This window comes from Pseudovirgaria hyperparasitica, assembly GCF_010093815.1.
Source record: "Pseudovirgaria hyperparasitica strain CBS 121739 unplaced genomic scaffold EJ05scaffold_1, whole genome shotgun sequence".
Lineage (NCBI taxonomy): Eukaryota > Fungi > Ascomycota > Dothideomycetes > Acrospermales > Acrospermaceae > Pseudovirgaria > Pseudovirgaria hyperparasitica.
In genome coordinates, this window is record NW_022985549.1 from 1,970,991 (window position 1) to 1,993,477 (window position 22,487).

General features: G+C 54.7%; 9 protein-coding genes across 9 annotated transcripts; 5 read left to right on the forward strand and 4 right to left on the reverse strand.

Annotated features, from left to right (window-relative positions):
* The first annotated feature begins 1,299 nt into the window (after positions 1-1,299).
* Positions 1,300-1,829, forward strand: EJ05DRAFT_472033 (uncharacterized protein). Its single transcript, XM_033743091.1, has one exon. It carries the CDS (start codon positions 1,547-1,549, stop codon positions 1,781-1,783), a length of 237 nt encoding a protein of 78 aa, XP_033605542.1. The 5' UTR covers positions 1,300-1,546; the 3' UTR covers positions 1,784-1,829.
* A 2,889-nt stretch (positions 1,830-4,718) lies between these two features.
* Positions 4,719-7,084, forward strand: EJ05DRAFT_25737 (p53-like transcription factor). Its single transcript, XM_033740227.1, has 3 exons — positions 4,719-4,748; positions 4,861-5,124; positions 5,342-7,084. The coding sequence occupies exons 2-3, from the start codon at positions 5,090-5,092 to the stop codon at positions 7,014-7,016; spliced, it is 1,710 nt and encodes a 569-aa protein (XP_033605543.1). The 5' UTR covers positions 4,719-4,748; positions 4,861-5,089; the 3' UTR covers positions 7,017-7,084.
* On the reverse strand, positions 7,085-7,925 carry EJ05DRAFT_25750 (uncharacterized protein). The gene has a single exon (XM_033740229.1). The coding sequence runs from the start codon at positions 7,605-7,607 to the stop codon at positions 7,152-7,154; it is 456 nt and encodes a 151-aa protein (XP_033605544.1). The 5' UTR covers positions 7,608-7,925; the 3' UTR covers positions 7,085-7,151.
* A 397-nt stretch (positions 7,926-8,322) lies between these two features.
* On the reverse strand, positions 8,323-10,074 carry EJ05DRAFT_472034 (NPD-domain-containing protein). The gene is made up of 3 exons (XM_033743092.1): positions 9,975-10,074; positions 9,642-9,903; positions 8,323-9,554 (listed from the first exon to the last, which is right to left on the reverse strand). The coding sequence occupies exons 1-3, from the start codon at positions 9,985-9,987 to the stop codon at positions 8,753-8,755; spliced, it is 1,077 nt and encodes a 358-aa protein (XP_033605545.1). The 5' UTR covers positions 9,988-10,074; the 3' UTR covers positions 8,323-8,752.
* Positions 10,075-10,795: 721 nt separating this feature from the next.
* EJ05DRAFT_495933 (Dihydropteroate synthase) lies at positions 10,796-12,209 on the forward strand (the record flags this gene model as incomplete). The annotated part of the gene is made up of 2 exons (XM_033746311.1): positions 10,796-11,056; positions 11,118-12,209. The coding sequence occupies 2 exons, from the start codon at positions 10,796-10,798 to the stop codon at positions 12,207-12,209; spliced, it is 1,353 nt and encodes a 450-aa protein (XP_033605546.1).
* Positions 12,210-12,316: 107 nt separating this feature from the next.
* Positions 12,317-14,152, reverse strand: EJ05DRAFT_491208 (general substrate transporter; the record flags this gene model as incomplete). Its single annotated transcript, XM_033745961.1, has 4 exons — positions 12,317-12,349; positions 12,490-13,487; positions 13,543-13,911; positions 13,957-14,152. 4 exons carry the CDS (start codon positions 14,150-14,152, stop codon positions 12,317-12,319), a joined length of 1,596 nt encoding a protein of 531 aa, XP_033605547.1.
* A 910-nt stretch (positions 14,153-15,062) lies between these two features.
* EJ05DRAFT_25773 (uncharacterized protein) lies at positions 15,063-18,733 on the forward strand. Its single transcript, XM_033740233.1, has one exon. It carries the CDS (start codon positions 15,277-15,279, stop codon positions 18,367-18,369), a length of 3,093 nt encoding a protein of 1,030 aa, XP_033605548.1. The 5' UTR covers positions 15,063-15,276; the 3' UTR covers positions 18,370-18,733.
* EJ05DRAFT_25774 (uncharacterized protein) lies at positions 18,734-20,887 on the reverse strand. Its single transcript, XM_033740234.1, has one exon. The coding sequence runs from the start codon at positions 20,808-20,810 to the stop codon at positions 19,098-19,100; it is 1,713 nt and encodes a 570-aa protein (XP_033605549.1). The 5' UTR covers positions 20,811-20,887; the 3' UTR covers positions 18,734-19,097.
* Position 20,888: 1 nt separating this feature from the next.
* EJ05DRAFT_25793 (metallophosphoesteras-like protein) lies at positions 20,889-22,416 on the forward strand. Its single transcript, XM_033740238.1, has one exon. It carries the CDS (start codon positions 21,188-21,190, stop codon positions 22,064-22,066), a length of 879 nt encoding a protein of 292 aa, XP_033605550.1. The 5' UTR covers positions 20,889-21,187; the 3' UTR covers positions 22,067-22,416.
* Positions 22,417-22,487: the final 71 nt, after the last annotated feature.

The window sequence follows — 22,487 nt, forward strand, 5'->3', positions numbered from 1 at the left end:
GTAAGAGGGCAGAGTAAAGAGAGTGAATTGGCTGCAGGGGGTTAATTATTTTGCTTTGATAGCACCTGGTCTGAGTTCTGTGTGTGTGTGTGGTGTGGTAGTGTTTGGGGCTGACAGGTCAAACTCAGTCTGGCCATAGTCGATCTTGATGAAGGATGCTGTAAAAGGACAAGAGGAGCCCACGGAATCCCCGGTTTTTCTTTTAGGGGGGGAGGGTGGAATTGCGTCTAATCTTCTCCCGATTCCACATCCACGTCCCCATTCACGTCCCCATACTACACGTCCACACAATACACATCCACATCCACACACACATCTCCATTCTCGACAGCTACTATAACGGCGTGGTGGTCCGCAGTGTGGCCCACAACGCTCTTGCTACCTCTTTTTCTTATTTTATTTACTTCTTCCCCAGTCATAACCCACAACGCGCCCAAGGTTTCCAACAAGAAGTCTTTTTGTTGTCTTTGTTGGAACATAACTCTTTCTCCCCCTACCGACTCCCCTAGCCTCCCCCTCCCCTCTCATCTCAAGCATCATCTGATGGGATGGTGCGGTTCCTTGTGGTGATCAACTAGCGCAGACCAGTCAGTCTGTACGACGACGGAGCAGTGGGCAAAAAGCCGAGGAACGAAGATATAAGCGTGGCATTGACCGCTCTTCGAGGACAGGAATAAATCTGAAACTGGACGAACAGGGCAAAACGAAGCGACAGTCGACATTTGATTGATAGTTTTGCAGCAGCAGCCGCAGCAGCAAGGGACCGAACAACGAATTGCTTTTTTATTTCTTCTTTTCTTGCCGGCGGTCGCGCGCCACGGCACTGCAGTGACCCAGGGTACTGGAACGGCCAGGAAGTGGAGCACCCATCCAGCCATCCATACATCCATACATCCAGCCATCCATCCACCCATCGCAGGCCACTCAGCCAGGGTAGACGGTGACGAAACAGGCAGGGCTGGCACGACCAGGTCGCAACGAGCAAGCACCAATCAGCTCGATAGATAAACCGGCTGGTCAGTAGCAGGGCACGAGTGACTAGGTTGCGAAAAAGAGAGAGAGAGAGAGCGAGAGAAAGAATACAGGTTGACGGAGAGATAATTTATTAAAGCAAAAGGCACAGACTTGAAATTGCGCAGTAGACACAGTGCGAAGTGAGGTCGGCGACCAAGACAGATTAGTCTGGTCTTGTTGATCAATAGCTGGCTGCCTGGCTGCCTGTCTGTCTGCTGCCTGCCTACCTACATCTTACCACTACCACTACCACTACTACCACCACCACTACTACTACTCGTGGACCTATTCAGCCACCTACCAGCTACCTGGCTAGCTAGCTAGTTAGCCGTGGATCACCTGGACCAGGGCGCGAGGAGAAAGGCGAGTCAAGAAATCAAGAACGACCCAGTCGTGGTAGAATTGAGCGGTGGGTATAGGGCTGTGCGGCGTGTATACGACGACGATTAAAGGGAGGTGTTGTGGCGAAGAGTATAAGTGACGACAGCGCAACAAGATAGGGCATCCCATCAGTGTCAGTCAGGATCCATACATGGGCTACGACCATCACCATCACCACCACCAACAACAACAACATCACTACGATTACCACCACCAACACCACCAACCGCGCATGCACGTACCTACGTCTGCACCCGTCGACAGCGCCATCAAGCTTGGCGATTCGAACGACACGAGACGAAGGCGACAAGACGAGAGACGACAGGGCGACAGTGTACCTGCATACAGTCTGCGACCGAAAGGCAGCAGGCGATTGAATTCGAGTTGAGTTGCGAGTGAGGAGAAGAGTGATTGGAAAGTGAAGGTTGAGGTTGGCAGTAATCGATTAGGGTGAGTGATGACAGAACTAGTCCGCGGCCGCTAGAGGGAAGGAATGCAGCCAAGGCAACCCCACCAATTCCCCAATCTAGGCAGGCGCGCGCGCACTTGGCTGGCTAACTGGCTGGCGGCCGTTCATTTATTCGTTTGACTTTTCGTATACTGTAGTAGTGTGTAGTGGGCGAACAAGCTAGCTAACAAGAAAACCCGGGGGGGGGCGCGCTTAGGCTGAACAGTCGCATAATTACCCACACACGCACACACACACACACAGACGCGCATCACTCGACTAGCACCATCTCTTCGGGGAAATAGTATAGAAAAAGGAAAAGAAAACAAAGACTAAAAAAAAGAAGACGGCGCGTGGCATCTTGACCAAGTCAAGGCTGCGTGCGCGTGGGTGGGAATTCTTAAAAGGGCCATTTTGTTTGTCTCTTTTTATATATATACACATTGCACTCGAATACTGCTGCGACTAGTCTACCACTACCACTAGTAGTAGTAATTAGTAGTAGTCTGCAGCTAGCCAGCCAGTAGCTGTTCGATATCCGACTGCACTACTCGACCACACTAGCAAGTTGCTGGATAGTCAGAGACAGAGTGAGAGAGAATCGGTCACAACAAGGTGAGTTGCGGCGCAGTCTTTTCTTTCACTTTGCATTCATGCCCCCTGCTCTGCCCTGCGCTGCCCTGTCTTGTCTACTACTAATTGAATTGCTACTTAATGACCATCATCATGCATGCTACCTACATACATTTTGGTAGCAAAAAAAAGAATGGTTGAATCAAAGCTTGACAATCCTCTTCTTCTACTCTAGATCCATCCATCAACCCAACCAACACATCCTTTTCTTGCCGTTTCGTCGACAAGCAACAATTCGACTAATTACTACAACGACCACTACGGCAACAACAACAAGCCTGAGACGATCATGATGAATTCCGGTCAGTCCAGTCTACTCCCGTCCACTCCACTCTTAGCGTTCACTTGCATCTCTAGTAGTTTGTTGTAACTGTGCATGGTGTTGTAGTTGTAGTAGTAGTAGTAGTAGTAGTGGTAGTCGTCGTAGTACTTCTTGTTGCACTTGGTGTTGCTGTACTCACTTGTACTTGTTGTTGTTCTTCTTCTTCTCATACACACACTCTCTCTCTCACCCTCCCTCTCCCTGACCGCCAGCCTTATTCATCCTGCTGCACCCAGTCTTGGCTGCGTATTCGGCTGCCTCTCCTCCCGCCCATTCTTCTTCTGCTTCTTCTTCTTTTTCTTCGACTTTTCTGCTGCCTTCTTTCTTATTCGTTGCTTTTGGCCCATCCTCTCTCTCTTCTCGTCTTGCTCTCTTTCACTTCTCTACCCTCTCTAGTCCATTTACTCTCACCCTCTCCCACCCTCACTACCTCCAACTCTACACAACAGCACCATCCACACACACACACACTCTCTCTCTCTCGCAAACCTGCTGCACCTCGCTCTGCATGCACCCAACGCAGACAGCCGGCGCTTGGTGAGACTCTGTGCGACTGTGCAGGCCTCACATCCGAGTCTTAGCGCCCGCTTCCACCTGGTGCTTGCTTGCTTGCTTGCTTGCTTGTGTGTGGTTGTGTGTGCGTGTGTGTGCGTGGGTGCGTGTGTGCGTGCTGCTTGTCTTTTTTCTTCTCTCTTCTCTTCCAATCTGCATCTTTCCTGCACTCGACCACCACACACACACACACTCTCTCTCTCTCTCTCTCTCTCTCTCTCTCTTCGCCTAACACACACACCCCCTCCCCCTGCCCCCCCTCCTCCGTCTTCTTCGTACTTTGTTGATTCTCATTCGTGCTTTGCTATACTACTACTACTACTACTACTACTACTACTACTACTATTCCATCTTCTGCTTCTTTCTTCGTCTTCCTCCGACTCTTCCTCCGACTCTTCTTCGTTCTTGTCCCACCTCAGATCTGCTCCCCCTTCTCTCTCTGCCTCTCCCGCACAACTTCCTGGCCATTGGTTACTAATCCCTCCTCCCAGTCTTACAACAGAGTGCCCCGCTGCCTCTGCCACAAGACTACTCGCAGCAGTCGAATGAGAATGAGTACATTGATCCTATCAATTCACACCAGCAACAGCACCACCACCACCATCATCACCATCAACAACAACAACAACAACAACAACAACAACATCACCACAATTCATACAACAATAACAACAACGACCATCTGAGACGAGACCATTCTACCTCGACCTTTCTACCTCCCCATACTACTCGCTACTTGCCCATCCATCGTCCGACAACACATTACGGCAGCCAGTAAGTCCTTTACTCTTCCTCTTTTCATTTCCCTTCATCTCGTCCTTCTCTTCTCCAATCCAATCGTCTCTCCCTGCTCCCCATACTGTCCCGAACGTCATGCATCATCATCATCATCATCATCGTCATCATCATCGTGGTGTGGGGCCCCTGTTCAACTCTGCGCGCTGTGGCGGTTGGGTTGGCAGTGCTGGTGCAGTGTTACCCCCCTCCCCCCTCCCCCCTCGTCATCCCAGCACATTTCCTCTCCCATCTTGCGCCTGTTCCCCTCCTCCTCCTCCCCCTCCCCCCCCTGGTCACTTCTGCTGTAATCTCTTCGTCTTTTCCCCTCCATGCATCATCTTCCGTACCATCCACCATCCATCCTCCACTTGGGCGACCGCAAACAAACCCTCTCTGCTTTCATTTCTGCCGCGTTGCCGTGCGTGTTTTGTGCGCCTCTTTCTGCCCCTGCTGGCCTATCCCCATTCTGCTCTTTCTCTCTCACTCTCTCTCGCTCTGCGGCTCTCTCTGTATCTCTCCCTCTCTGCTGGCGCGCTGTCAATCATCATCACACGACGTCCAAGCTCGCGCTTGTCTGCTTGTCTTTGCTTGCAATCTGTCCCACCCTCTTACTTTTGCCTTGTACACACCTTTTACTTCACCCTCTCTCTCTCTCTCTCTCTCTCTCTCCATAGACAGACGCTTCTCTCATGGGCGCGGATAATGGCTGCTGATCATGCTTGCTGCTGCCTAGCTTTCACGCCGGACCACCGCCGCCCATCTCAGACTCGAACAACAACTCGGCTTCCATCTCGACCAGCCCCAGCTCAAACACCTCCTCCTCCCTGCTCTCCCTCTACCCGACCACCACCTCCACCTCTCTATACCAGCAGGCAAACCACCAGGGTCTGTCAGTCTCGACTCCGCAGGTGCCGCAGCTTTTCCCCTCCTCTGCTGCTGCCTACCACCCCGGCTTTGCGGGCATGTCCACTATCAGACAGAGGGGTACTACCTCCATGTACGTATCCTGACCTCCCCTGCCCTGCCCTGCCATGCCATACCTGCCCTGTACTGTCGTGCCCCCCCCCCTCTCTCTCTCCCTCTCAAACCCCGACCTGCCGCGAAAAGACTGATCCCGCACGCTCTCACACACACGCACACACACACACGCACACATACACACACAACCTCGCTGTACATACATGCTTCTTTTTGCTGACACGTCTGCCCTCCAGGTCCGACTATTCGTCAAATACTGCCATGCTGCCCCCGACACGCTCACCTGGAATCGGCAATCAGCTATCGCCATCTTTTGGTGCGACTACTCATCGTGACAACTACACGACTGCTGCACCACCACCCTATCTTCACCGCCATCCGCATTCTCCTCGCTCACATCATCTCTACAACACCAACAACAACAACAACAACAACAACAACAACAACAATTCCATTCCGGATATCCCGCGAAGCGTCCTGCCCGCCGCCATGCCTCTCTCCCCGCAGTCTGCCTCCCATTACACCTCCACCCACGCCATGCTCGCTTACACCAACCCGCATGACCGACATGAGACGCCGCCCTTTGAAGACCAGCAGAACTTTCATGACATTCGCACCGAAAACGACGCAATTGTCTCGGCAAAGATTGACGCCAAGATCGAAAAGGGCTTCTTCATGTCGGGCGATCGCGTGTGGACCTGCTACAGACGCAACTACTTTTCCGTGCAGTCGTCATACTCCCTCAACCCGCATCTCCCAAACGAGCGTCTCTACATCTCGCGCAACGGCAAGATGGAGCAAATACAGGCCCTGGCAATGTCTCTGTCTGCCGCCGTCGACGGGCCCACCGGCAAGATCATCGAGCTGATACAGCATACCCCAAAGCGGGACAAGGGGCCGCAGCTGCCCATTGCAAAAGAGAAGCTTCTGCCGGCCCCGCCGGGCAAGATACCGGGAGAGACGCACGGCTATCCCTTGACCTCCTTTCACAACCCGAACCCGATGGCCTCGCCCTTTCTGCCTCTGCAGCAAGAGGCCGATCCGAGCAACTCCTCCTCGGTGCCTTCGTCTGGCCATTCACACAATGCCTACGCCCACACCTTTGAGCGCATCCAGTTCAAGTCTGCCACCGCCAACAACGGCAAGAGGAGGGCCCAGCAGCAATACTACCACCTCATTGTGGAACTGTGGGCCGACGTACGGAGGACGGGCGAGCAAAAGCCCACCTGGCTGAAGCTTGCCCATCGTGTCTCTGCCGCCGTCGTCGTGCGTGGTCGCTCTCCGAGTCACTACTCGAATGAGGGACCCAGTACCAGCGGCACTTCACGTCAAGGAGGGCATGGTAGCAGTGGCGCTCCCGGTGGTGGTGGTGGTGGTGGTTATGCAGGCTATGGCGGCGGCGGCGGCGGCGGAAGTCTTGGCCTTGGTCGATCGCTGAATACTGGTTTTGCAAACCTTTTGGGTGGTGGTGGTGGTGGCAGCACGTATGGTGGTGGTGGCGCCTACAGAGCACCAGGCCAGTACGCCTCCTCGCACAACCCAAGTCCGGTTGGCAGCAACTCCGTGAGCAGTGCGAGCTCCATCAGTGCCGGGCCCGGCGACGGTGGTGTCGACCACCACATGGAGGACGTCGAGAACAAGCCCTCGGACGGCTATGATGGCTACCAGTACTACCCTGGTCCTCTGTACGATGCCGGCCTACAAGAAGACCCCCAAGCAAAGCCGCCGCCGCCCTCCCAGACACAGCATCAGTACGACGAGGCAAGAAAAGTCAAGGAAGAGTATAACACGCACAGCTTTGCTACCACTACTACGAACAACAACTGGCAAGGTGGAGGCTGTGGTAAATACGTCGGTGTGGAATCCAGCCGGGGATACTACCCTGACCTGCAAGTCCACAACGCCTACTGATGCCGGCTTGATGTCCATCTATTGTCTCATCACCATCATCATCATCATCATCATCTTCTTCTTCTTCTTCTTCTTCTTCTTCACCGTCTTGCCTACATCTTTGCAGCAACAGCATAAAAACAGCTACATCTCTCTCTAGGAAGTAGTAGGTACGCACATCGACCATGTCAACAACGCACCACATAGACACGTCTTCTTCGCATCTAGCCGGCCCCCGGGATATTCCAACCATCTCACGCGCGCGCACATACACACACACACACACCGGCGTTTTTCTTCAAAGCAAACCTGGCATATTTGAGTGTAGATGAGAGCGCCACCATTTTCGGTTTTCATGTCAACATTTTTTGTTTTCCCTTTTGCGCTATTTCGCCTTCTCATACATACCCCATTCCAACATCCATTACGGCGTTTTGTTGTTGAAGCACTGCTGAGCTGAGCCATGATTACCTCTTCACCCATACACACCTTTCCTTCTCTGCGTTTGAGCGTTGTTCTTGATTCTTGATGCATAGCACCGGAGTGACGGCCCGGATTCCTGTTTCGGATCCGGTCAGAGAGAAAAAAAAAGCATTGGGCATCGGACGACATGAAGGCATGAGGCGCGGGGGACTTATGGTATTGGGTATGGGGGCATGAGAGCACGAGGGCACGAGGGCATGAGGACAATGGGAGCAACGGGAGCAACGGGACGCGGAAGCAAACGACGGCATCATGTCATGGCATCATCAACAGGAGCGTGGCGTCTGTGCTCACGGCTTTGATCATCTTTTTCTGGTCTCGTCCTCACCTGACACACACACTCTCTCTCTCTCTCTTGCCCTTTTTTTCTTTACTTCTTCATCATCATCATCTTCTTCTTCTTTGTTCTGCCCCTTGAGCATACGGATACCCCACCACATCTCTCCAGCCCCCCTTTTTTCCACACTCTCACTCATCACACACTTATGACACAAACACAACCCCTGGAGGCTTTTTTGTATTATACTCTTCTTCTTCTTTTCTGGAATGGTTGTCCCGCCTCCGCCTGCTGTGCTTGGCTTGACGAGACTGGACTTGACTTGACGAGACTGGACTTGACTTGACGAGACTGGACTTGACTTGACGAGACTGGACTTGACTTGACCCGCAAACAAGAGCCAAGTACAGGGACAAGTACAAGGACAAGCAAGCAAAGGCTGACTGGCTGACTGGCTAACTGGCTAGTCCAATGGCGCGGGGCGAGACATGACATTGTGGTATATAACAATAACGGGGAGGGAATGTAAGGGAAGGAAAAACGAGGAAATGAAGAGGAAAAAACGGAGGGAGGCCCCGTTTGATTTGTATATTGCTGTGTTTTGTGCTTGTGCTTGTGGTTGTGTGTGTGCTTGTGGTTGTGTTTGTGTGTGTGTGCTGTGACGTGTTGTGTTGTATGTGCTTATTATACTCATGCTTATCCTCGTGCTTATGACAGCCTTGCCCGTTCAAATCCCTCAGATAGATCAGATCCACGATAAGAGGACTCAATCGGTTCTTTAACCACATCCACCCAAACACACACGCACAAGGCACGACAGTCACACGGTAGAAACACAAAGTAAAATCTAGAATAAAATCTCATTCCATCCCGAAGCCCAGCGCCAATATCATGTTGCAAACTTCATCTTCATCACCATCCACCTCCCCCCCATACATACATGCATGCATGCCCCTTCCCAGAACCTACAACCCCAAGAAAAAAAAGAAAAAAAAAATCACAACCGCGCCTTCGACACAACCATGGCATTCCCCTTCGCCAACCACGCCACCGCATCCCCAACCATCTCATCCACCACCGCCTTGGCCGACTTCTTCTCACTCACCACCGCCGCAGCTTTACCCATCAGAAACGGCCGCGCATTATCCATCGTATCATCGTCAATCTCGTCGCCCATCGTCTCAAAGTCGTGCTCGACAGGGATCTTGCCCCGGCCCGTCAACTCCTTGATCTCTGCGGCGCGGTTCGTCTCCCAGTTATCAATGTACGCGTTATTGCGCACGCGCAAGGGCCGGCCGGTGAAGATGATTGTGCGCACGTTGTCGTCGTGTCCGGCCGTGCGGACGGCTTCCTGGTGGGCTTTTGGCGCGCCAGCCTCGTCGGTGAGGATGAAGCGGGTGCCGATCCAGACGGCTGAGGCGCCGAGCATGAGGGCTGCGGCGACGGACTGGCCGTTGAAGAGGCCGCCTGCTGCGATGACTTGGACGGGTTGGCCTGTCATCGGGCTTTTGTGGCCGGCGACGAGGCGGACGACTTCGGGGATGAGGATGGTGGTGGGCACGTCGCCGGTGTGGCCGCCGCCTTCGCCGCCCTGGGCGCAGATGATGTCGGCGCCGATGGCGAGGCATTTGGCGACGTGCTTGGGGTGGCCGATCATGTTCATGTAGAGGATGCCGTGGGCGTGGAGTTTGTCGACGACGGATTTGGGGGGCACGCCGACGGCGGAGACGAAGAGGGATGCGCCCGAGTCGATGATGATGTCGATTAGTTCGTTGAGTTTGCCTTTGGTGTAGTCGTAGCTGTTTGGGGTGTTAGTTTGTTGTTGTCGTCGTGCTACGCCGCTGGGCTGATAGGTGGATGTGTGGCACAAAGTGGAGAGTGCTTACTTGGTCTTGCGGGCGCTGCCTCCGACCTGGGGGAGCAGCAGGTCGACGCCAAACGGTGCGTTCTTGTCTGTCAGGAAGCCCTTGAGCTCGGCAATCTGTTCGCGGAGCATGTCTGGGGTGTAGCCGACGCCGCCGATGACGCCGAGGCCGCCTGCGTTTGTGACGGCGGCGGCGAGCTTGGGGCCTGCGGCGACGTTCATGCCGGCTAGTAGGATGGGGTGCTGGATCTTCAATAGATCCGTCACGGTCGTCTTGAGCTGCTCTGTGGACAGGTGGTCAGCGCAACGTGGCAGAGGAAAGTGGCATGTGATGGATGGGTGGATGACGACTTACGAGGTGAGGCCATGATGGGTGATGTATGTGTGTGTGTAGTTGGAGATGAGGATGAGGTGATGAGTGGTGTTGAGAGTTAGATGGAGAAGAGAAGATGAAGAAGAAGAAGAAGAAGGACGCCGCAGAATTTGTAGAGACGAAGGGGCGGAGATGGAGTCGTTGCGTTGCCGAAGCGGAGGGCGAGTTTCTGGCTGAGGCGGAAGAAGTCTGGGGTAGCGGGCGGAGATGCCGAGGCACACGCCTTCACTGACCCTGCTGACCAATAGAATGCCTGGAACACACGCTTCGGTCCACTAACCGCTTCCGGCCAGTGTAACTCCCAGAGACTACTGCGTGTCCGGCATGGCTTGCGAGACGTCGGATGTGATTTATTGTATAACTCAGTCAATGATGATGATGGCGAAGATGATGACGGCTATCCCACTACTTGGACGCTCGTCTCTTCAACCCGAGAAAGAGGCCTGTGATAGTAGAACACCTGAACAACCGAACATGGCCCGAACCAGCTTAGTGAGCGGCTGTCACTCCGGATTCTCACTAGAGCCGCTGCACAAATCTTCTGGAACCCTTCCTCTACGTACGTCTATGCATTCAGAGTGAATAGGCCATCAACCACTGGCCGCCGTCAGCATATGAGGCATGCCTTCGGAATGAGACCCAGCACCTCGACACCATCGCTCCGACTCGGCCAATGCCTGCTGCACGCTCGGGTTCCGAAGAGATGCTTCTCAGCCCTACACGCTCCGTCTTCTACGTCTTCACCACTTCCATCGGCTAGCTCACCATATCCAACTCGCCATCTCCGTACTGCGCACAGAAACATGGGACTGGAGACATCGATACGTCCCATCTCGACTGCAGGCGCTGCTGCCACCAGCATGGCACGCAGCAGCGCCCACAGACCTCATCGAGCATTCATTGCCCTCGGCAGCAATATGGGCGATCGCATCTCGTGGATCGAAAAGGCGTGCAATGCCATGGAGAGCACTCCAGACATCAAGATTCGACGCACGAGTAGCCTGTGGGAGACGACAGCCATGTACGTGCTGGACCAGGAGAACTTTGTGAACGGAGCGTGCGAGGTGCGCCATATCAAAACATACCACACTCACCTTTGCGCACCACGTGACTAACCCCGTCCAGATCGAAACCTCACTGGGCCCAATCCATCTGCTCGACCGTCTCCAGTCCATCGAGAACGACCTGGGCCGCGTCAAGGTCATCGACAAAGGCCCTCGCAATATCGACCTCGACATCCTCCTCTACGACGACAGGACCATCTCTCACCCCCGTCTCCAAGTCCCGCACGCGCTCATGCTCGAGCGCGAATTCGTCCTCCGTCCTCTCTGCGAGCTCATCCCAGCATCCACCCTCCCTGGATCCCCATCCGGCACCACTCTATCCAACCATCTCGCAGCTCTCCCGGCCTCGCCCACGCCCCTATCCACAATCACCTCTCTAGCCCCCGGCATCCCCCCTATCGCCTCCCTCCACACCCACCGCAACACCCTCCTCATGTCCATCCTCAACCTGACCCCAGACTCCTTCTCCAACGGCCCTTCTCCCCCCGCCCTCACCAACCCACTCGCCCTCGCAAACGCCGAGCTCGCCCGCCTCTCCCCCTTCCTCGACTCCCTCTCCGCCCTCCCCCCCAACATCGCCCTCAGCATCGACACCTTCCACGCCTCCGTCGCCGCCGCCGCCCTCGACGCCGGCATCCACATCATCAACGACGTCTCCGCCGCCTCCCTCGACCCCGCCATGCTCCCCCTCGCCGCCTCCCGCCACTGCACCCTCATCCTCATGCACATGCGCGGCTCCCCCGCCACAATGTCCAAACTGACCTCCTACCCGCACGGCGTCGTCCACGGCGTCGCCACCGAACTCGCCGCCCGCGTCGCCGCCGCCGAAGCAGCAGGCGTGCGTCGCTGGCGCATCGTGCTGGACCCGGGGCTCGGCTTCGCGAAGACGCCCGCCCAGAGCATCGAGCTCCTGCGTCGCTTGCCGGAGCTGCGCCGCTGGCCTGGGCTCGAGGGCTTGCCGTGGCTTGTTGGGCCCAGTCGGAAGGGCTTTGTGGGTGTTGTCACGGGCGAGAGGGATGCGGCGAGGCGTGAGTTTGGGACGGCGGCGGCGGTGAGTGCGTGTGTGGCGGGGGGCGCGGATGTGGTTAGGGTGCATGATACGGGGGAGATGGCGCGGGTGGTGCGGATGGCGGATGCGGTGTGGCGGTTTTGATGTGTGGTGAGACGGCCTGTATGAATTATATGTGTGTGTTTGTATTTGTTTGTATGTGCTATGGACGGTGGAGGTTCACGATAGAGGGAGGGGGTGTGGATGTATGTTTATATATTTATAGACCCCGGCCTCACGGCTCGCTTTTCAACAAGAGCCGTAGAATAGTATGTTAATATTCCCATCGGACATGTCATTCCACAACCCCAGACCAAGATACCCCCCCTCACCCCTCCTCCTCCCTCCCCTCCACACGCACCACCCCTCCCCCCTCAACCCCGACCTCCACCCTCACCTTCCGCAAACTCGCCTCCACCGGCCTCCTCGCCTCAAACACCCTCCCCAACTCCTCAAGCGTATGCCCCGCCGTCTCGACAAAAAACCCCCACACAACCCCCATCTCCACCACAATCCACCCAATATACACCAGATACAACCGCCAGCCGATCCGCTCGATCCCCACGCTAATCCCATACGTATTGACCATCATAGCGACATTCAAGAAGAGGAAATTGAGGCCGGAGCCTTTTGCGCGCGTGCGCGTCTCGAGACACTCGACGGCGTAGAGCGTCTGCAGCGGCGTCCAGCCCCAGGCGAAGAAGATGCCGAAGGCGTAGATGGAGACGATGGTGCCGTAGGCGAGGTCCGGGTTGTGTGGCGTGCGGGCGGTGAAGGCGGTGAGGAGGATGTAGGCGACGAGGGCGCCGGCGAGGCCGCCGAGCAGCATTGTGCGGCGGCCGAGGCGGTCGAGCAGGGAGGCGCCGAGGATGGCGGCGAGCATGCTGAAGAGCGGGTTGATGGCGGAGATGAGGAGTTGGGTGCTTGGATCGCGGATGCCGGCTTGGAGGACCATTTGGGGGAGGAAGTAGGAGACCACGTTGTTGCCGCTCCATTGGCCGAAGAAGGACATTGCGATGACGAGGGCGAGGCGGTAGCGGGCGGGGCGGGTGTTGTAGAGGGCGGAGAAGTCGTACCAGGGGGAGGAGTCGTGGGTGGTGGTGGCGGTGAGGTCGGCGGTGATTTCTTGGTATTGGAGCTGGACGATGGGCGAGGAGGGGTTGTTGTCCGGGGCGTGGTATTTGGCCATTACGGCGAGGGCTTCGGCGTGGCGGTTTTGCATGATGAGCCAGCGGGGGGATTCGGGGAAGAAGAGGACGAGGCTCATTGTTATGCCGGGGAGGATGCATTGGACGAGGGTCGGGAGGCGCCATGCCCAGGAGGAGTGGCCCAGGTGCAGGTTTGTGCCGTAGGTCGTCCAGCCGGCGAGGATGTTGCCTAGCCCTGTGTTTTTGTCAGTGGGGAAGGAGGGAAAGGGGAAAGGGGGGGGATGACTTGCACCAGAAGTTGTTGTACATGCCGGCCATGAAGCCGCGGTATGCGGGATGGGCGAGCTCGACGGTGTACGTCGGTCCGGCGGCAGACGCGATGGAGGCGCCGAAGCCCAGGATGAACCGGCCGGCGATGAAGTGGCCGGTTCCGTGGGCTGTAACTTGAACGGCCGTGCCGACGAGGACAAGCGCGCACCCGACAAAGATGCACACGCGGCGACCATATCCGTCGGCGAAGAAGCCGCAGAACGGGAACGCGGCGATCTGGCCGAGATTGTAGACGATGAATATGATTCCCGTCGAGGATCCTGCGCCGCTAAGACCGAATGTCTTTTGGTACGACTCCATGGCGTTGATGGAGCCCATCAGGGAGGAATCTGGTCGTTGTAAGCGTTGTGTCGTGGTATCCTTCTTGCACTCACCGAACCCGTTCAGCGTCGAAACGAGGTAGCCAATTGTCATGATAAAGTACAACTTCAGCATGCCCTTGGACAATAGCTTGGGCGGTTGCGCCTCCACGGCCGCGGTCAGGGCAACGCTGTGCACCTGGATCTCCTTGGTTCGGCCATCACCTTCGGCATCAACACGCTCATTGACCTCGAATGCCTTCTCTGCCATGCTGACGATGCGAGCCTCTGTCTTTCGAAAGTGATGCTGAATTCCTGATGACTGCCGAACCTGCCTTATGGTAACCCTGACGATGATTACACACCGAGAGTCACAGATTTGATCATTCAGGAGCCGACCGGGCCAGTCTATATATCCAGGCCACACACTCAAGCTTGGCATATAGCAGCCCGCAGCTGTACTACACCAAGACATTCAAGCGGTCTATGGCCACGGGATGCGTACGAGTAACGGAAACAGGAGCCAAGTCACGCCCAGACAAGTCTCGCCTCGGGTCACACATACTGGGCGCGGTGCCAGCGGCAGTCGTGATACCCATGATGTTCGACCAGTTGCGGATATGTCACCCGCGGAAAAAGCCTATTGCTGACTTGCAGTTGGTCTGAGGATAAAGACCTACGGCTGGGATGAACGGATTGGCGTTCTGGGTCCGTTCTTGCAGCGACGTCGGAGGTCAGGGGCAACACGCTCTTACAGATGTTTGTGGAGCATCTTACGCCTCATATCATGCATGGCCTTGGACGAGGTGGAAGGTTTTGTATCGTAGTCACACACGATATACCCGGCAGGACAGGGTGAAAGCGAAGCATGTATGAGAAGCGGAGATAGCTCCTTGCAGGCGGGGTTTACACTCCGCTTTGTTTGGGCCACGTGACACTTCCCCAGATTCACCACCTTCCAGAACATGTGTTTACCACTCGATCCCTCACTCTTGACACGCGAGGGACGCTGTATTGAGGCGTGATGCCTGAGTCATGAGTCACAGCAGGCGTCCAATTGCCCCACTCACTGCGTGTCAGTAGTCAACATCAACGGCAAACACCCCGGAACGTCGCATCGGCCTAGCATCCCAGCAGAACGTACACGGCGCCCAGCTCGGTACATGCGCGCAATTGTCCCCGAGCACTCCAATCGTGCATACCTGGGTATGCAAGTTGTGTTGGCTCTTCACGGTATACCTGCCCCTGCGGGTCTATTGATCCGGCAAGAAGCCCGCGCCGGCCTCGAGACTCGAGCGTACTCGAAAGCGCTTGTACAAAAAGCCACCCTCACACGCATCTCACCAGCCCAGCCAAGAATCTATACCTTACAGACCAACCCCAATCTCCGCAGCCATGTCATCTCAATCCGGCCACTTCCCGCCCGGTATCCCGGACTGGAACAACCTGAGCGTCCTGCACCGCAACACGCTCCCGCCACGCTCCTACTTCTTCCCCTTCCCAAGCGAGGCCGCAGCGCTCAGCCGCGAAATAACGCAGTCAGACGCGCTGAGCCTTAGCGGGACATGGAAATTCCACCACGCCCCGAGCCCGTACGAGGCGCCCGCAGGCTTCGAAGCTCCGGACTTTGACACGGCTGCGTGGAGCGATATCCAGGTGCCGGGTATGTGGCAGCTGCAGGGGTTCGGCAGACCGCACTACACGAATACAAACTACCATTTTCCGGTCGATCCGCCGAATGTGCCAGTGCAAGGGAACGAGACCGGGTGCTATGTGAGGGGGTTTGAGGTTCCGGAGCGCTGGAGGGGGTATCAGTTGAGGCTGCGCTTTGAGGGTGTTGATGCGGCGTTTCATGTTTATGTGAATGGCACTGAGGCTGGGTATCATCAGGGATCACGCAACCCTTCGGAGTTTGATGTTTCTGGGCTTGTGCGGAGCGGTATGAATAGGTTGGCTGTGCGAGTGTATCGCTTCTGTGATGGCTCGTATCTGGAGGATCAGGACCAATGGCGCACTTCGGGCATCTTCCGTGATGTCTTTCTGATCGGCTTCACCCAGAACCGCATCGAGGACGTCCACATTCGCACCGACCTGGATGACAAGTACACCGATGCCGAGCTCAAGGCGTCATTCAGGCTCACCGGTACAGGAAAGCTGACCGTGCGATTTCTCGACTCCAACAAAGCAACTCTAGACTCGCAATCACTCGACGCATCTTCAGACACCGAGGTGATTCTCAAAGTATCAAACCCGAAGAAGTGGACCGCCGAAACACCACACCTGTACTACCTTGCCGCCTCCTTCGGTGGCCAAACCCTCACCCAACAAATCGGCTTCCGCACCACATCCATCCAGAATGGCATCTTTACCGTCAACGGCCGCCGCATTGTCTTCCGCGGCGCAAATCGCCACGAGCACCACCCTATCCACGGCCGCGCCGTGCCCTATGACTTCATGAAGCAAGACCTCCTGATCATGAAGCGCCACAACCTCAACGCCGTGCGCACATCCCACCAGCCCAGCGACCCGCGCCTCTACGAGCTCGCCAACGAGCTGGGCCTCTGGGTCATGGACGAAGCTGACCTCGAATGCCACGGCTTCGCATCCGTCGCGGAGAACGCATTCACGCCCGAGCAACGCAGCATGAGCTACGAAGCGCGCAAGGAGATCGCACATGCAGAGGCCGCGAAATGGACGTCCGACAATCCGCTGTGGGAGGATAGCTACGTAGATCGCGCCCGGCAGTTGGTTGTGCGGGACAAGAACCACCCGTGCGTGGTGATGTGGAGTCTGGGCAACGAGGCGTTCTACGGGCGTAACTTCCAGGCCATGTACGACTTCATCCGCGCATACGATGATACACGGGTCGTGCACTACGAAGGCGATACGCATGCTCAGACGGTTGATGTGTATAGTCAGATGTATCCCTCTGTGAACAGCATAGTCCGCGATTTCGGGCGCGCGGAGACGTTCGACAAGCCGCTTGTTCTGTGCGAGTTTATTCATGCTATGGGCAATGGACCGGGAAATATCAAGGAGTACATCGACGCGTTCTATGCGTATCCGCGCTTGCAGGGCGGGTTTGTATGGGAGTGGGCGAACCACGGGATGGTGACGAAGAACGAAGCTGGAGAGGAGTATTATGGCTATGGAGGTGATTTTGGCGAGGACGTACATGATGCGAATTTCGTCATGGATGGCGTGTTGTTCTCAGACCACGCACCTGCGCCCGGGCTGGTCGAGTATGCGAAGGCGATTGAGCCGGTGCAGCTTGTAGAGGGGTCGACGGCGGATGATGTGCGGATTCTGAATCGGTATGACTTCCTGACGCTAGACCATCTGAAGGCGGAGGCGAAGTACAATGTCCACGGAGGAGACATCGTCGCCGGAGAAGTCGAAATTCCGAAGGACATCCGACCCGGCAAGTCCGCCTCCTTGCACCTCGCGGCGCTCATAACCGCGGCCCCGAAGGACACATTCGCGATCGAAATATCTTTTTTGCACAAATCACAACCATCATGGTCTCCATTACCCACGCACCGCGTTGCGTGGTTCCAGATCACCCTGTCTCTGCCTACTTTCTCACCTCAACCCTCGTTTTCATCCGCTGGCATTCACATGACCCAGATAGGCAGCTCCCTCACCATCACCGCTAGTGCCGACCGCAAATACATATTTTCCCTTGCTACGGGTTTCCTTACGCAAATAACCAAAGATGACACGAATGTTCTCGCCACCCCACCCGCACTCACATTCTACCGACCTCTGACCGACAATGACAGGCCGCAGGACGGCTGGCACTGGCTCGATAAACGTGTGCATCAACTACGTGCGCGCACGACAGATGTGTCGTGGACAATAACGGATGATGGAGCAGAAGTCGTGGTCAAGAGCCGAGTCGCGCCACCGGTGCTTGCTTGGGGGTTTGTTGTTGTTACGACGTATAGTATTGTCAATCTAAAGGGCGACGATGAAGCTGGCTTGAAAATCGGAGTAAAAGCCGAGCCACACGGCGAACACCCTCCTGCCACACTACCCCGTATTGGGCTGTCATTCAGCATATATCCCGAATTCGACAAGACCGAATGGTTCGGCCGTGGCTCGGGTCCCAGTTACCGCGACATGAAACTCTCGCAAGCCATCGGATATCATCAACTTGCGGCGAAGGATCTGTGGGTGCCCTTTGAATATCCCCAGGAATCCGGAAATCGCACCGATGTCTCATATGTAGACTTCGTATCGAAGGCAACATCTTTGCGTGCGGTCTTTGAAGGCCAGACGGGAGACTTTAGCGCGTGTTACTACCGTGAGAAAGATGTCGACGAGGCGCAGCATCCGTGGGAACTGGAGAGGAAGCGCACGCAGGATTTGAATGTGAGGCTTGATTGGGCGCATCATGGCTTGGGCACAGGGAGTTGTGGGCCGAAGACATTGGTAGAGTATGCGTTGACATACGGGCCTTTCGAGTACTCTCTGTGGCTGATTTAGTAACCCGTAGAGTATACTCGTCAGATTATAGGGATTGCATTTAGGTCTTGCGGCTATTACGATACCGGATTGGGGGTGCTGATGTTGTGCGATAGTAGGTATTGATCGATCGAGTTCTTGTCGTGTCAGTTCCCATACAATACTACCAAGGCCTGCCATACGCACCCAGTCAAGTCGCTCATTCCCATCGAGTCTCAACACATAATCCAGGCTTCCTGCATCAGCAGGCTGGTGCACACTACAATCAAGCACCGGCATATCACCATCATCACCCTCGTCATGCCTCAGCATATGATCTGTCATTGCCATACTCAGCTCCATCATCGCTGACGGACACTGCGTCTCTGCCAACTCCGCATTGATCGTCTGTAAACGCTCGGCAGACAATGAGCCTATGCCAGCGCCTGACCGTGCATTGCCTTCGTTGGACAGTTTGGTCAGCATTGCGGCGAGGACTTCGGTGGCGCGCTGTGCACCTCGGGTGGCAATCTTGCCGGAGTTGGCGTCAGACTTGGCTCGGTTGTGCCAGATGAAGTAACTAGAGCGGAGCATGCGGATTTTCTGGCGTAGTTCTTCGATGCTATTTCAACAATGTTAGTGACACTGGAGGGCCTATAGCGGGAAAGTTAGACGTACGTTCGCGAGGGGGACATTGATACGTCAAGACATACGACCCTAATTTGATCATCAGCAGGAATATTGGAACGTCTCAGGAGTAGGAAAAGTGCTCACATCGCAGCTAGAAGAAAGTCGTGCTGTATTAGGCCTGTCAAGACCCAGTCCTCGCGCTCGAGACGTCCGCCGAGCTGAGATTCATTGTGGTATTCATATTGAAGCTCTAGCACGCGGAGAGCGGCATTTCGAGCACGACCTTTGTACTCAAGGTATTCGTCTGGTAGACTTAGGAAGTCGCGATGCAGCACACACTTGGCTTTCAAGTAAAGGAGCTCAAGGAGCAAGCGTTGGACGATCATGAAGGGCTGATCCGTGAAGCTAGATGATTTTATGGGCCTTATTCGAAACCTCTGCGGAAAACTCTCATGCACTTGGTCGAGTTCCATGTTTAGTGACTCGACGACCTGTACGAGACGCTCGAGGTCGCTCATGAGGACGACACGGAGAATCTTGCGAAAGACAGCAGATATCCTGGCCTTGCATATCATGTATGCGACGTAGGTACAGTCGCTCGAGGAGCGAGATGGCGGTAGGGTAGCACTCAACTCGTCAAAGTCATCGTCGTGAAGGTTGGAAGGAGGCTCGGCATCGAATTCGCCTTCGTGGATGACCGGTGGCATGCCGAGCTGGAGAGATGCTAGTAGGTCGAAGACTTCAATGAAGTTCCACGTTCTGCGTCGCATCTCCCCCTGGAAAGGACTCAGATTGCTTCCCAACCAGCGGGGATCTCTGTGATAGCCCATGTTCTGTGCGAGACGTGTGACAAGGCCAAGATTAGTCCATATATCCGAATCCTGGTCAGTGGTAAACCAGTACTTCGAGTACGAGTGAATCAGGAGTGCTTCGACAGCATAGGATTTCTGCTTGAGATATTGCCCTGACACCAAGTATTTCCACGCCTTATCTGCATAAATAGCTGGTGCAGTCTTGTCCAGTAGGGTAGCAATCGGATCCTTTCTCGCAAGGGCAACTACAGAACCAAGACACAACATCGAACATAGAAGGCTGATCCATAGATGTGGTGTAGAAGATGGGTTCTCCCAGAACGCGTCGTACTCTCTGTGAAACTGGTTGGCATGGATAAACGAAACTGTCACAAATCTTGCATTGAAGTATGTCATCAGGAGTGTGTCCACGGTGGGCCGATCCGGGAGTTCGTCAACGATTCTTGAAGATGCTGGACTTGCGGTAAAGTCGGACGCTGGCTCTTGTATATCAGACAAAGACACAGCAGGAGTGCCTTCACTGAGCCCTCCGTCATTCACATCAAGAAAAGCGCGTATCCCCTGAATACTCTCCAACACTGATCTCCAATTTGTAGAGCCTGCGTATCCTATATCGCCTCCGGCACCAGACCCCTGCTGACCTGCCATTAGATGAGCCTCGGACACTGGTGTTGAGGATATATGAGAGGATCCTGATGAACTAGTGTTGTTCGCATCATCATCTGGAGGTTCCGAGCGGGGTTGGATGAGCTTGCTGACGATACACTCTAATTCCTGTAGCCTTCTTGCAGCTTCACTTTTGCGGGAGACCGCCCGAGTTGCTTCATGCTTGTCTCTCGGCGTTGTGGGCGTAAAGCTGCATGATGAATCCATACTCCGTTTCGTGCAGCTATCACAAGGTTGCTTACGATCACATTTCGTTCTCCGAGTGCGACAGTTGGAACATGACACCGCAAGCCGGTTCCTTTTGCTGACACGCGTGCGGTCATGATTGGGAACTGCAACACGAAATCTACTAGTCAAATCAGAGAACTTGGTCATTGTTGGCAATTCTGAGGTATTCCGAATAGCACTCTGGTTGATGACAAATTAACGAGTGTATTATCGAAGGACAAGACTTGATGGTGGAAGGGATCTCGGACGCCTCGAGACTGGCCACTGTCAGGCTGGTTCCTGTTTAGGTTTAGCGGTAGATAAGATGGATTGGTGAGCGGGCGGGCGGCTGTACACGGAACGGAACTTTCTCGCTCTGCCTGACACAAATTCATCAGTGTATCAAACCGGTCATCGTCAGATCTATTGAAACTAGTCTCCGACTTGTGAACATACGATCAAAAGAACTGCTGTCTGAACAGTGGACCGGACGTGCTCGGTCTTTGCCTTGGTTCAATTCATTTTACGCGGTATCAAAGTCCAAGATGAAGCTTTATGCTCTCGGAGATATACATCTCAGCTACAAGGCCAACATAGAAGCCCTGCAGGAATTAGAGCCGCATCCCGAAGACGCCATGATATTGTGTGGTGATGTAGGCGAGAGTGCCGAGCATCTCGAGATAGCATTCAAAGCTGCGACACAGAATTTCAAGCTCGTGTTCTGGGTGCCGGGAAATCATGAGTTGTACAGTCTACCATCATCGAGCAAACTAAGAGGAGAAGCAAAATACAAAGAATGTGTCTGGATAGCGCGTAAGTATGGCATCCTGACGCCCGAAGACGACTTTTACCGTTGGGACGGCGAAGGTGGGCCAGCCATCATTTGCCCTATTTTCACCCTGTACGACTACAGCTTTAGACCGGCCCATATTAGCAGAGAGAATGCAGTCAAATGGGCAGAAGAAGCAGATACTGTGGCTACGGATGAGTTCCTTTTGCATCCAGATCCACATCCGACTCGAGATGCATGGTGCGAAGCTCTTGTGGCCAAGTTCGAAGACAAATTAGAAGAAGCTGCAGCAGAAGGCGTTCCTCTGATCATCATCAACCACTGGCCCCTGAGACAAGATCTTGTTTACATTCCTCGAGCGCCGCGATTTATAATATGGTGTGGCACCACCAAGACAGAGAATTGGCACACCAGATTCAACGCCAAGGTAGTCGTTTCCGGACATCTTCACGTTCCGAGGACAGACTGGAAATCAGGCGTGAGATTCGAAGAGTGCAGTCTCGGGTATCCTCGACAATGGGAGCAGGTCAAAGCAAGCGGTAAAGACGTCAACGACCTGATAAGAGAGATTCTTCCAGGACCGCCGGTGCCAGAGTATGATTCTGCAGAGCCACAGTGGCGAAGATGGGGTTGAAATTGTCAAATGGGCTACTTCGGTCTCGTTTGCATTTCGGTCTTGAGCTTGATGCTGGGACGACTCAATGGATTGAACGATGAATGGCTCTCTTCGTGCTGCCATCTTCTTAGCGCATTAGTAAAATGAAAGACGGCTTTACCTGACTCAACACCATGCTACGGCTGGCAGAGGTGTGATTACTGTTATCTGCTTCATTTCATTCTGCGATGACGAGTGTCGAAAGTAGGAAAGTTCATGCTAGGATTTGGCACGTTGTAGTATAAGTGTAGCACAGCGAGGCTGGCATGGGGCCGCAGGAGAAGACGTGGGTGGGTGGCCGGGCGACAAGTGCTGATTCTGCGGGGTAGCGTGATTCATCCCGTCTGTGTATTGCTATCTATGGACTCCCAACCGTCTTCATTTATCCAACTTCGCAATA